General features: G+C 43.9%; 1 protein-coding gene and 1 pseudogene across 1 annotated transcript in view; both read right to left on the reverse strand.

The window, feature by feature from the left end:
* LOC129399564 (uncharacterized) overlaps positions 1 to 20,788 on the reverse strand; it is a 742,397-nt pseudogene that overhangs the window by 588,495 nt on the left and 133,114 nt on the right.
* The window catches only part of MGAT4A (alpha-1,3-mannosyl-glycoprotein 4-beta-N-acetylglucosaminyltransferase A), a 118,861-nt gene continuing 114,164 nt past the window's right edge, over positions 16,092 to 20,788 (reverse strand). The window contains exons 15-16 of the mRNA XM_055119712.1: positions 18,570 to 18,682; positions 16,092 to 18,453 (exon numbers count right to left, since the gene is read on the reverse strand). Of these exons, the coding sequence (XP_054975687.1) occupies positions 18,427 to 18,453; positions 18,570 to 18,682 (140 nt within the window). The 3' untranslated portion in view covers positions 16,092 to 18,426. The remainder of the gene's footprint in view (positions 18,454 to 18,569; positions 18,683 to 20,788) is intronic.

Consider the following 20,788-nt stretch of genomic DNA (forward strand, 5'->3'; position numbering starts at 1 on the left):
CTGAGAGTATCTCGACAGCAAGGCAGAGCCTGGTAAGCTACTCATGGCATATTTGCTATGCCAAAAACAGTAACAAGTCTCACAATGGAGATGTTACTGGTGCCCACTCTAGCAAATCAATGAGCAAAGGGATGACAGTGATACAGTGAAAAAGCCCATAGATCTTACACAAGAAAATCAACAACAATAAAACATTTTAAAAATGAAAATATCTATGCTGAAACTAGGTAAAAAGGAACAAACACTGTAACCTCTCAGTTCCTGTATTGCAAACCATAATGCCACAGAGAGAGAGAGAGAGAGAGAGAGAGAGAGAGAGAGAGAGATGGTGGAAGGGAAACTGGGGACATTGGTGGGGGGAAATGTACACTGGTGGAGGGCTGGATGTTGGAACATTGTATGAGTGAAACCCAACCGTGAGCTGCTTTGTAACTGATGTATTCAATTAAAAACATCTTTTTCAAAAAAGGCTTAAAGAGGGTCTGGAGTGATAGCATAGCGGGAAGGGCGTTTGCCTTGCACGCGGCCGACCCGGGTTCAAATCCCAGCATCCCATATGGTCCCCTGAGCACCGCCAGGAGTAATTCCTGAGTGCAGAGCCAGGAGTAACCCCTGTACATCGCCAGGTGTGACCCAAAAACCAAAAAAAAAAAAAAAAAGGCTTAAAGAGATGTTTCAGCAACACCCACTGTAACAACAGTCACTTCTTTCTCATGATGTCAGAATCAGTCGTGGGCTGGAGAGAGCTCGATGGGAGAGCTTTGCATGTTGGAGGTAAGGGTTTGATCTCTGACGATGAGGGGGCTGGGGGGGTACTGGAGGTTCCAGGAGCATCCACCAAGGAAAGAGCTAAGAGTAGTCCTTGAGCACTGCCAGGTGTCCCCTAACTACCACCCCTCCACCATAAAAACACCAAAGAACCAAAACTAAATGATGTTCAAGAAGCTGCTGTATAAAACATCCCACCCCAAGGCAAAAACATTTTCTTCAGTGCCTGTGGAACATTCTTCAAATTCGGCTACAAGTTTCAATAAATTTGTCGTAAAATCATATCAAGCATTTTCCCTGACCACTCACATTGGTATAAACGTGTAGATTAATGCACTGACGCGGCAGCTACAGTCCGTGGCCAGGCACATCCAATGTGAGGCCCCCGTGGCACACATCATCCTCAGCATGCGGAACAATGTGCTTCTGAACAAGCACGGGTCACTGAAAAATAAAAGGAAATCAATCCCTGGAGATAACAGAACGAAACATAAACAAAGCCTAATGTAAAAAGATAATAATAGAAATGGAAATAGAAAAGAATAATGGACAAATCCCAGTATGGAAGGAAGAAAATAATAAAGACCAGAGGGCAAAGGACAAAACCCAGAGCAGCACAGGTTCTCCGAGCAGGCACAACTGCCAACCTCCTAGCTAGAAAAAGGAAACCTAAAATCAAAAGTGAAAGTATTGCAATAATGCAACCAAAAACCAGAGTTCGTAAGACCTACAAACATTTACACAGCAATAAATTGGGCAACCTATAAGAAATGAATTCTTAGGATTATAACTGTCCAACACTGAACCATAAAGAAAAAAAATAAAAACAATTATACAGATGTTCTCTCAAAATAAAAGTCCAGGACCATACAGCCTAACTAATGAATTCTACCATTCAAAGACCTTTTTCAAACTTCAGTAAACTAAAAAGGGGATGCTTCTGGAGACATTGCGTGAGGCCATCATGACACTGATGCTAAAGTGAGATTAAGATAAAACAAACAAAAAATACAGCCAGTAATCCTGATGAATTTGGAGACAGCCTTCAAACAGATATTAGGATACTGAATTCAGCAATGCATCATTGACCATACACCCTATCAAGTAAAATTGATTCAACTAAGCAAGTATTGTTCAACATCCACAAATCAGCATGAGGGTAAAATCAGTAAGCCTGTCTGTGGAACCTAAGTAACTTTGGTTTCTGAGCACCAGCTAACATTTTTGTAAAGCCACTTACCTCATTTTCCTATTCACAAGTCACTACATTTTTTTGGTTCCTTTTCTGTATGATTTGGATTTCTACTCAAATCTGTTTTCTGAATTGAAATCCTTTGAATCCCAAATAACACTCTTTCCTCTTCTTTATCATTCTTCTTATTCTTAACTATTACTTTGTTACTTTTGGGGCCACACCTGGTGGTTCTCAGGGCTTTCTTCTAGCTCTGTGCTTAGGAATTACTCCTGGCAGTGCTTGGGGGACCATATTAGGCGCTGGTTCTTGAGCCTGGGACTGCCGGGTGCAAGCAAGTTCCCTATTCACTTATCACTCCAGCCACACTTTGCCTTTTAAAAGATTAGGGCATATTACTTACACTTACTTACACTCACCTGATCTGGATTCTCCTGGAACAAACCTCCACCCCCCACTCCCGCAACACCACTGAAAGTAGTCCTGGAGATCCCCTAACACTATATTTGTGGTCTTTAAAAAAAAAATTTTTTTTTTTTTGGCTGGAGCAATAGCACAGCAGGTAGGGCGCTTGCCTTGTACGCAGCCGACCCGGGTTCGAATCCCAGCATCCCATATGTTCCCCCGAGCACTGCCAGGAGTAATTCCTGAGTGCAGAGGAAGGAGTAACCCCACCCCTGTGCATCGCTGGGTATGACCCAAAAACAAAAAACAAACAAAATTTTTTTTTTAGTATCTATGAGATAGACCATTACAAAGATCTTGATGATTGGGTTTCAGTCATACAATGATGCAACTGACCCGTCCTCCACCAGTGTACATTTCCCACCACCAGTGTCCCCCGTTTCCCTCCTACCATCCCCCAACACCCCCCACCTCAGCCTGTCTCTATGGCAGGCACCTTCTTTGTCTCTCTTCTTTTGTGCGTTATGGTTTGCAATACAGGTTTTAGGTGATCGTGTTTGTTTAGGGAATTCAGTATTTTTGTTGGGAAGGTAAGACTGGATTAGCTTTTTTAACTGGGTGGCAAGCTTTGGGGTGTGGACGTGACTGCCGAGGCTTCCGGAAATACAGGGAGGTGGGGGGAAGTAGCACGTAACTCTGAGGAAGCCTGGAGATTTCAGTCACAAGACCAGCATACCCGAATTTTCAGCAGATTATCTCAGTGAGGTCTATCCTGAAGTGGTGGAGTCTAGCCAGGGGCGGTGGCGATTTTGGATTGTGGAAGCAAGCACCTGCTGGGGACTCTGACCCGTCCCCCTCCGATTTACCCTGGTCTGTTCAGCTTTGCTTGGGTCCAAGAATAACTGTAGCTTTTGATCTCTCTTGAAATTTATTTATGGGTCTCTGAAACACTATCTGTAACACTGTCATCCTGTTGTTCATCGATTTGCTTGAGCGGGCACCAGTAACATCTCCATTGTGAGACTTGTTGTTAATGTTTTTGGCATGTCGAATACTCCACGATAGCTTGCCAGGCTCTACCGTGCAGGCGGATACTCTCGGTAGCTTGCCGGGCTCTTCGAGAAGGACAGAGGAATGGAATCCTGGTCGGCCGGTTGCAAGGCAAATGCCCTGCCCACTCTGCTATCGTTCCAGCCTGGGTCTCTGAAGCAAGGCTTCTATAGCTTCTATAGCTGAGCTGGAGGTGGGTTGTGGGTGTGGCTCTCGCATACCTAACTTTTGGCCGTTTAATTTCTTGGGAAACTTGGTCCTGGGTTGTTGGGGTCTGGCAAGAGGCAGCAGAAATTTTGGGGTATCAGGAAGCCTGAAGGCACCATCAGGCTGCTGATGCACTCGCCCTACGGGTGCAAGTTGACTGCTGGCATCACCGTACCCCACACAGGTGTGGTCCTGAAAGACACTGGACACTACCAGGGTCAACCTGGTGGTCTCTGGCACTGCAGGGCCCAAGCAGCACGACATTCTCAGACCCTCACATCAGCCAGATGGCCTGAGTGGCTGAGTCTCCAGGACTGACTCAGTCCCTTTACCACTGTTTGAGAGGTTGCCAGTTTGATTTTTGAAGACTTCACCAAAATACTACGAATAAACTAATTCAGTAAAATTGCAGAGGACAGAACCATTAAAAATTGGCAGAATTTCTATGTACTAATAATGAGCTTTCAGAAAAATTATGAAAACAAGTACATATGCAATGGCATCAAAAGATGATACAGCAGGGAAAATATAAAACATGGATGAAAGAAATGAAAAGAAGAAATGCAAAGTTATTCTATGCTTTTGGGTTCTTGTTATTAAGGTCATTGTTGGGGCTGGAGAAATAGTACTCCAGAAGAATGCAAGGGTGCCTTGCATGCAGCAGCTAACACTGGTAATCCTACTTCCCCAAGGTAATTCCTGCGCAAAGAGCCATAGTAGCTCCTAAATACTCAGGGTGTGGCCCCAAGTACCCCCAATAAAATGTCCACAGTACCCAAAACATTTCCTATTGAAATTCCAATGGCATTTTTTCCACAGAATTGCAATACAATATATTAAATACATTTTAGTATATTTAGTATGTTTATCATAAAAGGTCCCAAATAGCCAAAAGAATATGAAGAAATTAGAGTAAATTTAAGGGGACTGGAGATACACAGTTAAGGCTATTGCCTGGTTTTGATTTCCGGCATCCTCTATGGCCCTCTGAGCCCTTCCAGGTGTGGTCCCAAACCTCCCACCCCCCAAAAAGAGGTTAAGAATAAATTTGAAACATAATGGTCTTTGATTTCAAACTATATTTCAAAGTGTGGAAATTATAACTGTATGTTTTAGGCACAAAAAATGACACAATTCAATGATCAGAATAGAAGGCCCAGAAAAAAAACAATAGATATGTGGAAAATTAAAACAACGGAAATATTATACAATGGGAAAGGACAGTTTCCTCATCAAGAGTTCGTTGAGGAAATGGAACAGTCAAAAGCACAGGAAAGACCCTAAACTCACAAAATTTAAAATGGACCAAGGACTTGACTAGAAGATATGAACTCATAAATGTCTGAGAGGAAAATATCAGATATAAACAATCTGACATAGACCTCAGCACTGAATTCTTGGAAATGATGCCCAAAGCAAAGAAAGAAGAAGCAAAAATACTAAGTGGAACATCAAACAAAAAGGCCTCTGCAGAGCAAAGATACCATCAACTAACTGCAAAGCCTAGCTGAAGGCTGGAAACTTGGGGTTCAGTACCCAGCACTTCATGTTTCCCAAGCTCTACTGGGAGTGAGCTGGGGCTGGGAGCTGCAACACTGTCAAAAACTAAAGACAACAAGCCAAATGGAAGAAAATATCTGCAAATTTTAAGAAGATAATACCTAAAATATATGAAGTTACAAAATTCTAATAATAAACAATTAAAATGGAAAATATGAATACCAGAGGATATAAGTAGATAATTTCCCCTAAGAAGACAAGAGGCCAAGAAAAGATGCTGCATGTCACAGGGAAACGCAAGCCCAAGCCGCATGAGCACTGGCACCCCGTGAGAGGAGCAACAGAACAAGAAACTCCCAGTGAGCCCAGAAGCTGAGTTATGTCAGCCAAACAAATGGCTCGAGGGCGAAAGCCCACAGGCCAACTCTGTGTGCCGGTGGGTGTGACCATTGTGACCACAACAAATACTGAGTCATCATGCTGCACACCTGGAATCTAGAGATTCTATTAAATTTTACTCAATCAAAAGGACAAAGGGTATTTTTGTTTTTGTGCTATGCCCAGTTGTGCTCAGGGGTGACTCCTCTGTACTCAGGGATCACTCCAGGTGGGCTCAGGGGACAATATGGGGTGCTGGGGATCAAAGCCAGGTAGTTGCCATGCAGGGCAAATACCCTCCCCAGTGTGCTGCCCCACCAAAAAAGGGTCATCCTTAACTTGTAATCACATAGAAACCCAAGCTATCAATAACATTTTCTAGGGAAGGAGGGGAAAAGGCAACAGCTGCGGATAGCATGGTGGGTAAAGCACTTGCCCTGCCCTCTGCAGACCAGGGCTCAATTCCCACATCTTGTATGTTCTCTGAGTCCCATCAGGAGTGAGCCCTGGTGCAGAGCCAGGAGTAAGTCCTGAGCACTGTTGGGTACGGCCTAAAAACAAAATACACACACACACACACACACACACACACACTAACCCTTTTTATAAAAGGAAATGATAAAACGATGTTCATGAAAAACGAACTAGTCCCTGATGTTCCATTTGCTCTCAATGGAACGAACATCTCCGAATGCAGCAGCTATGTGTACCTGGGTTGAGAACTCAAGATGAGGAATGACATGGCGCCAGAACTGCGCAGGAGGAAGAGAGCAGCGTGTAACACCGTCAAGAGCGTTGAAGAAGTGTTTAAGAGGCCGAAGAACCGAGGCAGTCTGGTGAGCAACGCGGCCAGAGAAATGCTCCGGACCCGAATCCGGGCCAACAACACCAGGGATCCAGACGGAGGAGGTACAGCTGGTACACCTTCTCCGGATGGAACCCTGGCGACACTGAGCAGCAACTAACATGGCTCCGGGTTGCGGGACTGGAACACATCCGAGCCGTGCGGCCGCTAATGCGGCCGTGCGACCTTTTCTAAAAACTGAAAATATACAATCTTTTAATGACAAACCAATTATCAAATGCTTCCTTAGTAGGGCTGTCTTCCCTGGGGGGAAACTCCAACAACAATAATGAGTTTTGTTTTGCAATATGGAATGTAATCAAGGTAGAGAGAAAATGAAGTGAAATTCATCAGTCATACAGTTGAGGGGGGGGCGGTGGCGGGGGGTATACTGGGGATTTTGGTGGTGGAATATGGGCACTGGTGAAGGGATGGTGTTTGAATATTGTATAACTGAGACATAAACCTGAAAACTTTGTAACTTTCCACATGGTGATATAATAAAAATTAAAAAAAAAAAAAAAAAAAGAGGACAAAGAACCTCCAGCTCCGGGCACATCTTTTTGACTCCACCATTCTTCCTGCACTAACATACGCCTCAGAGAACTGGGCCCTGTGAAAACAGGATGAGAACACTATTCAGGTATCCCAAAGAGGAATCGAAAGAGCTGTGAAAGAAGGAATCCAGAGTTTCGACCTCTGTCCACGGTCAAGAATCAGGGACACTGTCTCATTTGCCAACGCATGAAAAATCAGATGGGAGATGAGCTGGACACGTAATGCTATTCAGAGATGACAGCTGGACTAGAGCTATTACTGACTGGATTCCATGGGACATCAAAAGACCACCTGGCTGCCCACCAATGAGATGGCCAGACTTCTTCGTCAAAACCCTGAATGAATGATTTGAGGCTCTTCCTGTTCCCGGAGCGAGCAGATATCATTGGGCTACACAAGCACGCGACAGGGACAAATGGAGACGTTACTGGCGCCCACTCGAGCAAATCGAAGATCAATGGGATGACAAGTGATACAAGTAATAAAAGGGGAAAAAGAAAAGCAACAACAAAAACTCCAACCTTGGTTAAATTATTTCAAGGGGCTCCTATTTGGGGTCCTGAATAGTGTTTAGTGAGCACCCCTGTGGCAACCAGGGTCACTGCTTTTATACTGCAGCTTTGTCTTTACACCTTCCAAATGAGTTCATTCTTGCTTTGAACTGAAAATGGTTTAAATAAAGTATAACTGTTGAAATGAATAAAAGATCTTGCTATATCCTATTTTCAGTGGAAGGAACCATGATGTTATGTAGCCAAGGGTGTGGTAAAGTCGGGCCCTGAGAAGAGATGGGGAGGAGTGAAGTATGTAACAACCCACCACCCCTACTCCATGTTTAAACAAACTTGAAGAGCAATGCCAAGGGCAAATCCACAAATTATGCTCCCTGAATATTCCTTCAGGCTGGGGACTTGGGGTTCAGTTTATGCCAGCAAGGGCCTACTAGTTAATTCTATAAACTCCACAAAACTACGGAGTGATTATAAAGAGGACTCAGAAGAAGAGTCATCTAGAGGAAGTCGAGTGATAGTGGGCAGGGCACTTGCCTTGCACACAGCTGACTGCGGTTCAGTCCTGGTCCTGCATATAGTTCCCTGAGCATAGAGCCAGAAGCAATCCTTGAGCACAGTTGGAAGTGGTCCAAACACAAACAAGAAATTCTCAGTTTTTCACAACCAAATACATTTGCTGATGCACCCCTGGAAATATCGATTATGGTTAGAATCTTTTTAAAAAAAAATTTATTGAATCACTGTGAGATAGTTACAAGCTTTCATGTCTGGGTTACAATCTCACAATGATCAAACAATGATCAGCCCTTCACCAGTGCACATTCCCCACCACCAATATCCCGGGTATATCCCCCCTTTCCCAGTCTCCCCCTGCCTCTAAGGCAGACAATATTCCCCATACTCTCTCTATTTTTGGGCATTATGGCTTGCAACACAGACACTAAGAGGTCATCATGTTTGGTCCATTATCTACTTTCGGGATGCATCTCCCATCCCAACTGGTTCCTCCAGCCATCATTTTCTTAGTGATCCCTTCTCTATTCCATCTGTCTTCTCCCCTCCGCTCATGAAGCAGTCTTCCAGCTATGGGGCAATCCCCCTTGCTCTTGTATCTACTGTCCGTGGGTGTCAGCCTCATGTGATTCTACCCTACGTTCCACAAATGAGTGCAGTCCCTCTATGTCTGTCCCTCTCTTTCTGAATCATTTCACTTAGCATGATACTTTCTATGCTTATCCATTTTATAAGCAAATTTCATGACTTCATCTCTCCTAACAGCTGCATAGTATTCCACTGTACTATGTACCAAAGTTTCTTTAACCAGTCATCTGTTTTACGGCACTCGGGTTGTTTCCATATTTTGGCTATTGTGAACAGTGCTGCAATGAATATATAGGTACAGATGTCATTTCTACTGTGCTCTTTTGCATCCTTGGGATATATTCCCAGAAGTGGTATTGCGGGGTCATATGGAAGCTCAATTTCTAGTTTTTGAAGGATTGTCCATATTGTTTTCCAGGAAGGCTGCACCAGTCGGCATTCCCACCAACAGTGAAGGAGTGTCCCTTTTTCCCCCACATCCATGCCAGCACTGGTTGCTTTTGTTCTTTTTATTTTTATTTTTATTTATTTTTTTAAAACTTTTTATTAAATCACCATGTGGAAAGTTACAAAGTTCTCAGGTTTATGTCTCAGTTATACAATATTCAAACACCCATCCCTTCACCAGTGCCCATAGTCCACCACCAAAAACCCCAGTATACCCCCCGCCCCCACCCCCTACCCCCTACAGTATAACTAATGAATTTCACTTCATTTTCTCTTTACCTTGATTACATTCCATATTTCAACACACAACTCACTATAGTTGTTGGAGTTTCTACCCAAGAGAGACAGACCTACTACCAAGAAAGCATTTGATAATTAGTTTTCCATTGCTGGGAATGAAGAGATATGGAGCCCCACTGCTACAAGTACATAACTCTTCTCTTTTTTTTTTTCCTTTTTCCTTTTCCCTTTTTTTTTCACCCTCATCCCCCATCCCGCGCCTCATAGTACGGTGTACGCCATGCCGCAATGGCCGGCGTGGGGCTTTTGCTTAGTTCACAGTCCAGAGAGGTGGCTGCTACATTAATAACTTTCAATATTTTCAACAAAAACTTACTGTTATTATTTGGAGTTCCCCCCAAGTCAGACCTGTTCAAAAGGAACCGTTTCACATAGCTGAAAATTATAGATGATAAGTCGCGTGGACGCAGCAGCGTCCGCGCGGTTTTGGATATCTGTATAAAATCCAGGGAAAATTCTACCAGAAATTGCATAGACCAGTTTGCAGTCCCAGTGCATTGTTATTAGAAGCTGCGCTGGATGCCCGAAAGTGTTAGGTCTCTGGAATCAAAGTCTTTAGGCGCAGAGGATCCGCTTCCAGCTCAGGAGCTCCGAATTTATCTGGGCCGAGGGCGTGCTCGTTACACCCCCTTCCCATGAGTCCCTGAGAGCCCCAAGTGTAGAAATCGAGTACCTCTGGGTTAGGATTCTTAAGATGGCGCCTGCCATGCGGTTGCTGCCGCCGCCGCCGTTTTGCCGCCGTTTTCCATGCAGGAAGACAGGGTGGGGAGGAAAAAAAAAATCCACCCCCGGGCAGCACAGAGTTGAAGCCCAGTTCGCAGTCCCAGTGCATTGTTCTTAGAAGCTGCGCTGGATGCCCGAAAGTGTTAGATCTCTGGAATCAAAGTCTTTAGGCGCAGAGGATCCGCTTCCCGCTCAGCAGCTCCTGCTTTTGTTCTTTTTAATGTGCGCCAGTCTCTGTGGTGTGAGATGATATCTCATTGTTGTTTTGATTTGCATCTCTCTGATGACTAGCGATGTGGAGCATTTTTTCATGTGCCTTTTGGCCATTTGTATTTCTTTTTTGAGGAAACGTCTGTTCATTTCTTCTCCCCATTTTTTGATGGGTTGGAGGTTTTTTCTTATACAATTCTACAAGTATCTTGTATATGCTGGATATTAATCCCTTATCAGATGGGTATTGGGTAAATATTCTTTCCCATTCTGTGGGCTCTTTCTGTATTTTGGTCACTGTTTCTTTTGAAGTGCAGAAGCTTCTTAGTTTGATGTAATCCCATTTGTTTATGTTTGCTTCCACTTGCACGGTCAGTGCTGTTTTGTCCTTAAAGATGCTTTTTTTTTTAAATTTATTTATTTTTAATTAGAGAATCACCGTGAGGGTACAGTTACAGATTTATACACTTTTGTGCTTATACTTCCCTCATACAAAGTTTGGGAACCCATCCCTTCACCAGTGCCCATTCTCCACCACCAGTAAACCCAGTGTCCCTCCCACCCTCCCCAATCCCATCTCCCCCCCACCCCACCCTGCCACTGTGGCAAGGCATTCCCTTCTGTTTTCTCTCTCTAATTAGCTGTTGTGGTTTGCAATAAAGGTGTTGAGTGGCCGCTGTGCTCAGTCTCTAGCCCTCATTCAGCCCGCAACTCCCTTCCCCCACATGGCCTTCGACTACAATGTAGTTGGTGATCGCTTCTCTGAGTTGACCTTTCCCCGGAACGTGAGGCCAGCCTCGAAGCCATGGAGTCAACCTCCTGGTACTTATTTCTACAGTTCTTGGGTGTTAGTCTCCCACTCTGTTATTCTATATACCATAGATGAGTGCAATCTTTCTATGTCTGTCTCTCTCTTTCTGACTCATTTCACTCAGCATGAAACTTTTCATGCCCATCCACTTAACTACAAAATTCTTGACCTCCTTTTTTCTAACAGCTGCATAGTATTCCATTGTAAAGATGCTTTTAGCTTCAACGTCATGGAGAGTTCTGCCTACATTTTCTTCTATGAACCTTATAGATTCATGTCTGATATTGAGGTCTTTAATTCACTTTGACCTGACTTTTGTGCCTGGCATTAGATAGAGGTCAGAGTTCATTTTTTTGCAGGTAGCTATCCAGTTTTCCCAGCAGATGATGGTTAGAATCATAGAGGCCAAAAACCTGCAGCCGTCAGGGAGACTGGGACAGGAACAGAAATGAAGGAGTGATGATGACAGAGAACAGATAGGGCGAGATCTGGAAGAATCACCTGGTGCAGAAGGTCACAGGGGAGACCCAGCACTGCCAAATGACCTGCAGGCACTGGCCCGGGGCATCTGGGAAGAGAATCATCTCAGCACCTCTCCCCTGCTGTACCCCTCTTCTGGAGCATAATGAAGCTCTCCGCCACCTTTGTTTAAAGGCTGTAAAAGGGCGAGTGTGTCTGCCTGTCATGCTGGAGCTGCCCAGCCTTCCTTCCCCTTTCCCCAAAGTCTTTTCTAAATTTCACCATTTGATTTCTAGCCCTTTCTGCTAGTCTTGACTGCTGGCAGGCAAGAACCTGAGGTAGGAAATCGAGTGGGCAGTGACCCCACCAGCAGCGCAGAAGGCTTCACCCCAACCTCAGTTGGATACTGCTTCCTCTGCCTCCTTAATGACCCACTTACTTCACACATATCCCCTTCTCCAGAAGTTCCTTCTTGGGGAGGCAGAGGTCAGGGTGGGGCTGCGTGTTCAATGCTGTCAGCATTGTCTTTCGGGGCCTTGGGTGCAGCTCAGCTGTTCTCACATGTGTGAAGCACAGAGTTGGATCCCTGACACCCTAAGGAAAAACAACCCAACTGAAAACGAACAAAAATAGGGCGTGTTTTAAAATTTCTTTATTTCAAGTACATATAACGGTGGGACAGAGAAACAGTGATGAAAGGCACAGTTAACAGGACTGATTACTCGGTTTTCAATGATAGCAGCGAATTTGAAAGGCAACATTCCCTTAAAAAGAATCCAACACATACTGAAAATATTACTATAGACTTCAACTACTGAACTGGTGAAGACATGGGAAGGGAAACACAAATAAGAAGAAAGAAAAAAGCCGGCACAAGCAGGAGAAGGATTCTCCCCATTGGCTTCTCCTTGGGGTCTCTCAGAAGCGTCTCAGAGGGAGAGACAGCCCGGTCTTCCCAGGACAGTGCTCTCAGAGAGAGATCTTGTTTCACTCCATCTATGAAACAAACTGATACACTTAGTCACCTACTCTCCATGTCTTAAAAAATGACTAAGGTCAGCAAATCTCGGCAATGTCTCTCAGGCATTGACAACGATAGTGCAGCCTGCAAAAAAATTTTCACTCAATTTTTTTTTGGTTTTGTTTTGCTTTTTGGATCACATCTGGGGTTACTCCTGGCTCTGCACCCAGGAATTACTCCTGGCGGTGCTCAGGGGACCATATGGGATGCTGGGAATCGAACCCAGGTCGGCCGAGTGCAAGGCAAACGCCCTACCCACTGTGCTATCGCTCCAGCCCCAATTTTCACTCAATTTGAAAAACAGTGGACATTTCAAATAAGTAACGGATGCTAATCAAATGCAAGTGCCAAAACAGGCCTTTGAGTCAAGGGAAATTTGTGGATTAATAGTAGCACAAAACAAGCATATAAAACAGCCTTCCCTAAGGACCACGCAGATGAAAACACTCTTCACAACAATCCTTATTTTAGAACACATTTACAGCATTATTTACGTTTTTTAACTGAAATGCTGACACAGTGGGAATGATGGCTGACACAAGTGCTTCCCATTTAACAGTCATTTCATGTTCTTGAGCACTTTCTGAGTCTCCAGCCAGCACACTCGAAAGTCTGCGTGTCTCTCAAGAGAAGAGCTATGTCTCACACAGAGATGTGAAGGGAGCGACAGTGAAGCCATCGCTTTTCTCCAGACTACTCTGTTGTCTTTCCGACCTTGTGCGATCACATGCACTCAAGAAATAAAGCAGTAAGAATCCTAGTTATCTTGGAATATATTAAAATAATTTAAAACCTCACAACTAGCAAAGCTAAATTAATTTTCACACCATACAAACAGACACAGCTTGGGAAAGCTTCTGTCTTTAACAGAAATTAGGTGTCCATGCTCCCTCAGACCAGTGTCTGACTGTGGCACCCTGTGCTGCCAATGGACCCCTTGTGTCATGCTGTGACCCTCTTTTTAAGCTTCACTTCTAGTCCCATGGAATATCCTGGGGTGCTCCAGCTAAGGAATGCTGCCTGAGACTACCAAGATGATTATGACTCAAACTTTGCACCTTTTGATGACTTTAATCTTTTTCTTTTCTTATTCACAATTGTTTGGAATGACAGAGTATTTTGGCAAATTCTCACATAAACTACCAAAAATTGGCCAGGATTTGATAAAGTAGGTAAGTTCTGGTTTAAAGAAAAGTTAAGCCCAACAGAGTAGATGACCTGACCTTAACATAAAGACAAGAGTTCTACTTTTCATTTATTTAAAACAGGCTTTGGGCAGACTAAACCAGCATCAAGTAATATCTAGATAGAAACTTCCTCACCTTTGTTCTCCTCTAGTCCAACACTAGGAACTCCTTTGTGAAACAAGCTGCTCTGAAGTTTTGCCAGTAAATTTCCAAGACTGAGATCTCCAGTAGAGACACGCCAGGTGAAGACCCGCATATTATTTGCTAGTGTGAGTCTTTACTCACCAACCCTTACTTAACACCAACCTCATTCTTTACCTCCCGGCTCTGCAGGTCAGAAGTCTGCGCAGGCCCGATCTAGTTCTGATTAGGGTCCACAACGCAGGGACCCGGAGTTGGCGCAGCTGGAGCACTCACCCGCTGGAGGTGAGAGCTCCATGCACACTCACCAGGTGCTGGCTGGATGCAGTTCCCAAGGCTGCATCTCCATGTCTGCAGCGGCAGGGAGGCCCCATCCATCTGTATAAGACCGTCTGCAGGGCTTTTCATGTGACTCTTCCCCTGGAAGTCAGTAATTGTGCCTGAGTCTTATTTGGAGTCCCTGACATCGACCCTGAGCCTAAGAAAATGCTCCACTTTTAAAGTGCTTAAAAGATTGGTGACTCTCATGACCAGTCTCTGGTTGTACAACACATCAGCATTAGGGATCCAGTTCCCAGGTTCTGCACACACAGACAGGGGACTGTGAGACACAAGGTCACCGAGGGGTCACCCTTGAAGTCTCAGCTACTTCCAAGACACTGCTGCTGGCAATTCCTCCGAACACTCTGCTCTTAATACACCCGAACTCGGAAGGTAGAACTGCTGAGACTTATTTATTACAGTGACTTAAGAAGCTTCCAGAAAGGTCAAAGGATTTAGGATAACACAAAATTGTTCACTGGTGCAACCACTGACTTGAAAAACTATTCTTCATTCAAAGACATCTGTGACAGTTGAATTATTTTGCATATTTGCCAATAATACACATACACTTGTATTCATTCACTTTCAGTTTTCCAATAACATCATCTTGCACTGTTGTTTTGACTACATAAGTGGTACAGTACATACTGTAAAGAAGAAACTTAGAACATAGAACTTAAGATCCTAGAAATGGGATCTTAACCGATTGTCCCCAATACTGCCATTTATTTTGACACAGAATCCGTGCCTGCCTTTATGTCACACTCAGAATTCACCATTCTGGTCTCTAAAAGCTTCATATCATATTGAAGTGTCCAACAGGACTTCAGGGCCTTCTCCAGGTCAAATGATCACTCTCTCTCCATGCTGGAGGATCTTCACCTCCTCTAATCACTGTTGTATTACTCGATTCCTTACTGCGATTCGAATTTCTTGCTTGAGAGAAGATGACTCCCGATGACTGTCTACAAACGTGGGGCCAGCGGGACTAGCTAATAGTGACATGACCTGAGCACCTGCTGAGATGGGGGAGACCAGAAGTCTGAGCTACACACTCACCCTCAGATACTTGAAGTGTGGTCGAGAGACCTCATTTGTTTCAACTCATAGACCCAACAATCAAAAACTAGAGTTTGTTGAGTGTGTGTGTGTGTGCGTGTGCATGTGTGTATGCGTGTGCACATGTGCCCGTGTGTGGCAGGGGTGGGGGGCGGCAAGGTCAAGGAGGGTAGGTAAAGGGAGTCGCCAAAAAGAGAGGGAATGAAGATGAAGATGTGTTCAATCTTGGGTACCTCTGGTTCCCTGAACACCCTGAGGAGCAACCCCCATGCAAGGATGCAGGAGAAGCTCCTGAGCACTGATGGGTGTGGCCCCCAAAACAACAAACCAAAAGCTGTGTAAGCTGGTTCCCCTGCCCTCCGCCCCCCCCAGCTATTTCCTGGGTACCTGCCAGGCACTGTAAGGTACTGGCACAAATCACGGGAGGAGGGGCAGAAGTCTAGGCCAGTGGGAACAGGAGGGGACGAGGTCTTGTGAGCTGCAAGTCAGCACCATGCCCTCTCAGGAGTGGCAGGGAGAGCGAGAAGAGCCCGATTATCCCTCCCGTGAAGGGCTTTCTCCCTTCGCTCAGCTTGGCAGGAAGCAGGAGACGAGGGTGTCTGTGCCACTCCCAGTCTCCCCCAGGACTTATTCTCAGCTGATACTTAGCAAGCTCAGTTTTATAAAGACAGGTCTTGAGGAGTGGAACCTGCTGCTAGGTACCAAGCCAGGCAAGACTAACAAGAAAATAAAAAGTAAAGAGGAGAGGAAGAGGAGAGCTCAGAGGGCAGGACCCGGGCTCTACCCAAGACCACCCCGGAGGGATCCCCCAGCCCAACTGGGAAGAGGTTACTGACACCGCCAGATGTAACCCCAATCAAAACCAAAAACCAAAAAAACAAAACAAAAAGTAAATTAAAGAAAATATTTCTTTAATTCCAAAACCCCAATAAAAATTTTTAACTGGACTTAAGACATAAAAGTTATTACTGGAAACATTTAAAATTTTTAATTAATTTAACATTGCATTACAACATGTTTCACGGTGCATGACAGAAAATCAACACAGATCATTTTTTGATTAAGAAAATTCACCAAAAGTGATTATGGGAAAACAGAAACAGCTATGCGCTCAATTTTCCTAAACCTTTACCTTTTTCACTTCATAATTCTGCCTGTAAAACAATTTGGAAGCTGTTTGCTACCAGCACACTAGGTAACTAGCTGAAACACTTCAAGGTCTGGAACCTCCTATGTGCATCCCACTGAAAGCTCTTAAACCATCACACTGATTAGCTAGAAACTCATGTGGATGATTCATAAAGCTATAAGTAAAATATGTTATAGAAGTCACTGATTGCCACGGCTGATATTCTGCTTACAGTTGTAGTATCATTTGAAATTGCATGCTTGAGAGTAATGAATACTCTTTTAGACTATGAATTTGCTTATAAACTCACAATGCAACAGAATGAAACTGTGACAATCCCTTTTCTGCAAAAGTGGATTTATTCCTGAGCTCATGGGTTCTTGAGTGTTGTATGACAGATCTGCATACAAAACTCCAGACTCCAGCTGCTTATGGAGTGGCTGGACAGCTACCCAGGGGGTTCCAGGTCCCCGCTCCATGTCTGGGCCCTTCTGTTTACCAACGAATGTTATCGCTGTCCTGGTCCCTGGCGCTCAGTCCAGATTCCGGTGTCTGGCCCTGTCCCTGCACCATCTGTCTGCCTGCAGCATACAATGCCCTTGTCCAGTCCCTACACTGTTCTCTGTCCAGTGTCCGTGCTCCTGTGTGGACCCTGTCACTGGTGTCCCCCTGCTGGGCCGCAGGCCAGAGGCTCCCTGTCCCTTTGGCTCTTCCTCACTCTCTGATGGAGGTCACATGCATGTGGGTTGGAACCTGCCAGTTGCCCAGTGCGAGTGTGGGTATGTGATGGAGCTGCCCAGACAAGTTCTTCCTTTAGTGTTTTTGGGCCAAAGTTGGAGGTGTTCAGGGCGTCCTCTGGTTCCTGTGCTCATTGATCACTCCTGGCAGGGCTGGGGGGTGGTGGGGCTAGGCTGAACCTGAGTGAACCTCAGGTAGGGCAAGCACCATCCATACTGGGGTGTCTCTGACTGGCCCCCAGCACCTGACTGTCCCACCCAGCTACCCATCACCTCTGTGGACTGGACACTTTCTTGGTGTGATTTAAAATGACAAAAGTAACTAGATTATCTGGCCTTCCTTTCCTTTACTTCAACTATAACATTTCCATAAAAAAAAAACAACAGTATTTTTTCTTTTATATTGAAACAATCACAGTCATACGATAAAATCTAGAAAACATTTCATCAGAACTTATAAAATGAGTGTAGATATAAAAGGATAATGAACAAAATAAAGGAAAGAAGGGGTTGCCATCTTTCACGGAAGAGGGAAAGTAATGAGTCTATCATAACTTGAGCTGAATGTATCACGCTACACTTAGGATTTATCAGAATGACTTTTTTTGTGACTATGTGGTGAACAGTATAGTAAACTAACCCTTGAGTAGGACATTGGTCTTTAAAATCTTGACTTTAAGGAATGACAAATGCATCTGAAAATAGTTTGTTTAGAATCAATGTTAATATAAAAGTACTTTAGTTAGGAAATCAATCTAGAATCATTCTTAAATGGCAGTGCACTTGAAAAAAATGGCATTAATTTGTTATGATTGCAATTCCAAAGAAAAATATAGAAAGAACTTAAAAAGCAAGGTAATTGGTTTTCAAAAAAAGTCTCAATTGAAAAATTTACTGCACAAAAATATGTACTTCTTAAGTTTCTAATAAATTAACTCCACAACATTTAAATGTATATTTATATATATATAATCCCTGATAATCTATAAAAGAGGGTCTATAATAGTAAAATAAATGAACTTCAAAAGTACCCCCTTCATAAAATGTATTTAACATTAATTATTCTCAAATTTAAGGAATGTAAAATATGTACAACTCTTAGGTATTAGTATAATACCAAAATAGTACAAGTCATATCAACAGGCTGTCGTAACTGTAAAATGTTTGTGTCAAGTTAAAATTGAAGGACAGCTTAAATCCAAATGAATACAATTATCACGGGCGATTCTCTTTCCGAGTGGAAATGACAATCATCTACAGTAGATTTCCCAGAGGTAGTGTTCAAGTTTCTTTAAAAGGTACATGCTGAAGCTATCTTTAACAGATTCACAGAAAGAAAATGCGTTGGTTCTGTAGGACATGATCAGTTGGCGACTTTTTTAATATGAATCTGAAATACAAAAGAGTGAGAAGTAACATAAGACAATCTCAATTCCAAAAAGCCTTAAATAAGAAATCAATGAGTTATGGAAATGCGGTCATCCTTCCTACTGATTCTGTATTTACCTCATTGAGAATGGCCCAGACAGCAGAATTATGAATAATGGAAAGCCGGAAGGCAGAGATGGGGTTCAGGCTGGGGTCCACCATTCCTTCTGCAACGCCATTCTCAAATTTTCCTAAACAGAAAAACATCAGCATTTCTTGGTAGAGCAGGAGAGAGAGACATCCAAGTGTTTCTTTGGGTATTTTTAGCAGGGCACAGATAATTTCCCCCCCTTTTCTACTTTAACATCTAATTTTTTCATGAAGCAGTAAAAACCAAGAAGCATCAGAAGAGATCCATTTCAATAGGCAGAACTATACTTTTCTTATAACACTGAAAAACAAATTTGCCATCAACAATATTGTAATCCACAGGTTTTTAGCAAAATGTGACTTAGCAAAGTCTTGACAAATATATTCTAACAAATGGTCAGCCTTCGGGTAAAGTTAGCCAACAGAACCAGTTTGTATTGGACTCAGATAAACACACGACTGCCATGAGAAAGGCTGGTCTACGTGTGTCCTTTGTCAGGTCACATCTATAAATAATCAAGAGACATTCCTCTCAGGACAGTCCCAAATAAATGACAAGGAAAGCAGAGTAAGGGCCACTGGCCAGAGAGCTCAAAGTCTTGAGCTGCTGGGGCCTTTGGGTGAACCCTTGAGCACTGGGGGGGCACCCCTCTCTATACCCAAGATGCAGGATTGGGGAATACCCCCTGAGACCATGGGCTGTGGCGCTATACCCTCTGCTCCCCACAAAAAAAGAATAAGGACCAAGAATTTCTATAAACGGCAATGTACTCTCTACTCGAGTTTCCCTGCTGCGAAAAAAGATTTGCTCCTACTAATAAACAACAACAACAACAACAACAACAACAAAACCCATGAATGGCTTGTTCTGAGCCACAATTTTCTGTCTGAGGTTGGAAAACCTTTTTTTTTAAAGAAAAGCAGATAGTATTTTGGGCTTTATGGACTAAGAAATAGAAAAAAAAATTCCTGTGAAAAAACTGGGGAGGATCTGGAGTGATAGTACAGCAAGTAGGCTTTATGTTGCACACTGCCAACCTGGGTTTGTTCCCTGGCATCCCCAAGCACCAACAGGAATAATTCCTGAGCTCAGGGCCAGGGGTAACCTCTGAGCATCACTGGGTGTGACCCAAAAAGCAAAAACAAACAAACAAACAAAAAAACCAACCCAATAACTGGGGAGAGGGCTGACCCAGCAGAAGTGCCCACCAGAGCAGGCCACGCCCCTTCCAGGCACCACCTCAAATTCTCATGAGTGTATTCTAACACATATACAGGCGCACTAAAGAGAACATTATTACTTTTTTGAGGAATAATATTGCAATAAAGTGAGATTCAAAGCTAGTATTTCTTATCAATATCCACCACAGGCCTTGCATGCAGTTTACCTCAATTTTATCCCTGACACCCCACAGCCCTCCAAGCACTTCGATCTACACTCAGATTCCTGAGTGTAGATCCAAGAGTAACCCCTGAGTGCTGCTAGATGTGGACCACCAAACTCCTCCAAAAATAATGACTACAAAGTTAAAGGGTATCAGTCGAAGATTTACTTCCATTTCTAAATACCCAGAGGTACTCTTGCCCACGTACATAATTATCTGGATCAGCACTGTTTGTGGAAGCAGGAAGATGGGACGAGCAATGACAGAACAGGAACAGGAGCAGCCTGTCAACTCATCCATGCAAACCTACACATCAATGAAAATGAGCCATCCACACTCATGAGTCACATGGTGGCGGCAGCATGAAAGAGACGGAACCGCACACAAAACCAGGCAGCATGCTCCTGGGAACTGCGGGGCCCAGGACACCCCTGGGAGCTGCTGAGGGCCCCAGGACACCCCATATCCATAAGAGTTTATGTTTTAAACCAGAGTTTCCAAACTTATTTGGCCACTGACCCTTTTCATAAAAAAACATTACCCAGCACCCTGCCTGGGAATCTTTGAGGGGAGCCAAGCACCCCTGGCCACAAGCTTGCTATGGCCTGAGGTCCGGGCACTGTCACCCTCTGGGAAGCACTGGTTCTTGCCAAGAGACACAGATGCTTCTACTTCTTGGGCTATTCTCACAATCTAATACACAGCATTATCCACAATTGAATAATTTGCACTCATAATGTTTAGAGATGTCTTATATACTCAGTTAATTCTATGTACATTTCTATGAGTGACCTCAGATATACCCCAAATATGAAAAGAACT

This window comes from Sorex araneus, chromosome X (assembly GCF_027595985.1).
Source record: "Sorex araneus isolate mSorAra2 chromosome X, mSorAra2.pri, whole genome shotgun sequence".
Taxonomy (NCBI): Eukaryota; Metazoa; Chordata; class Mammalia; order Eulipotyphla; family Soricidae; genus Sorex; species Sorex araneus.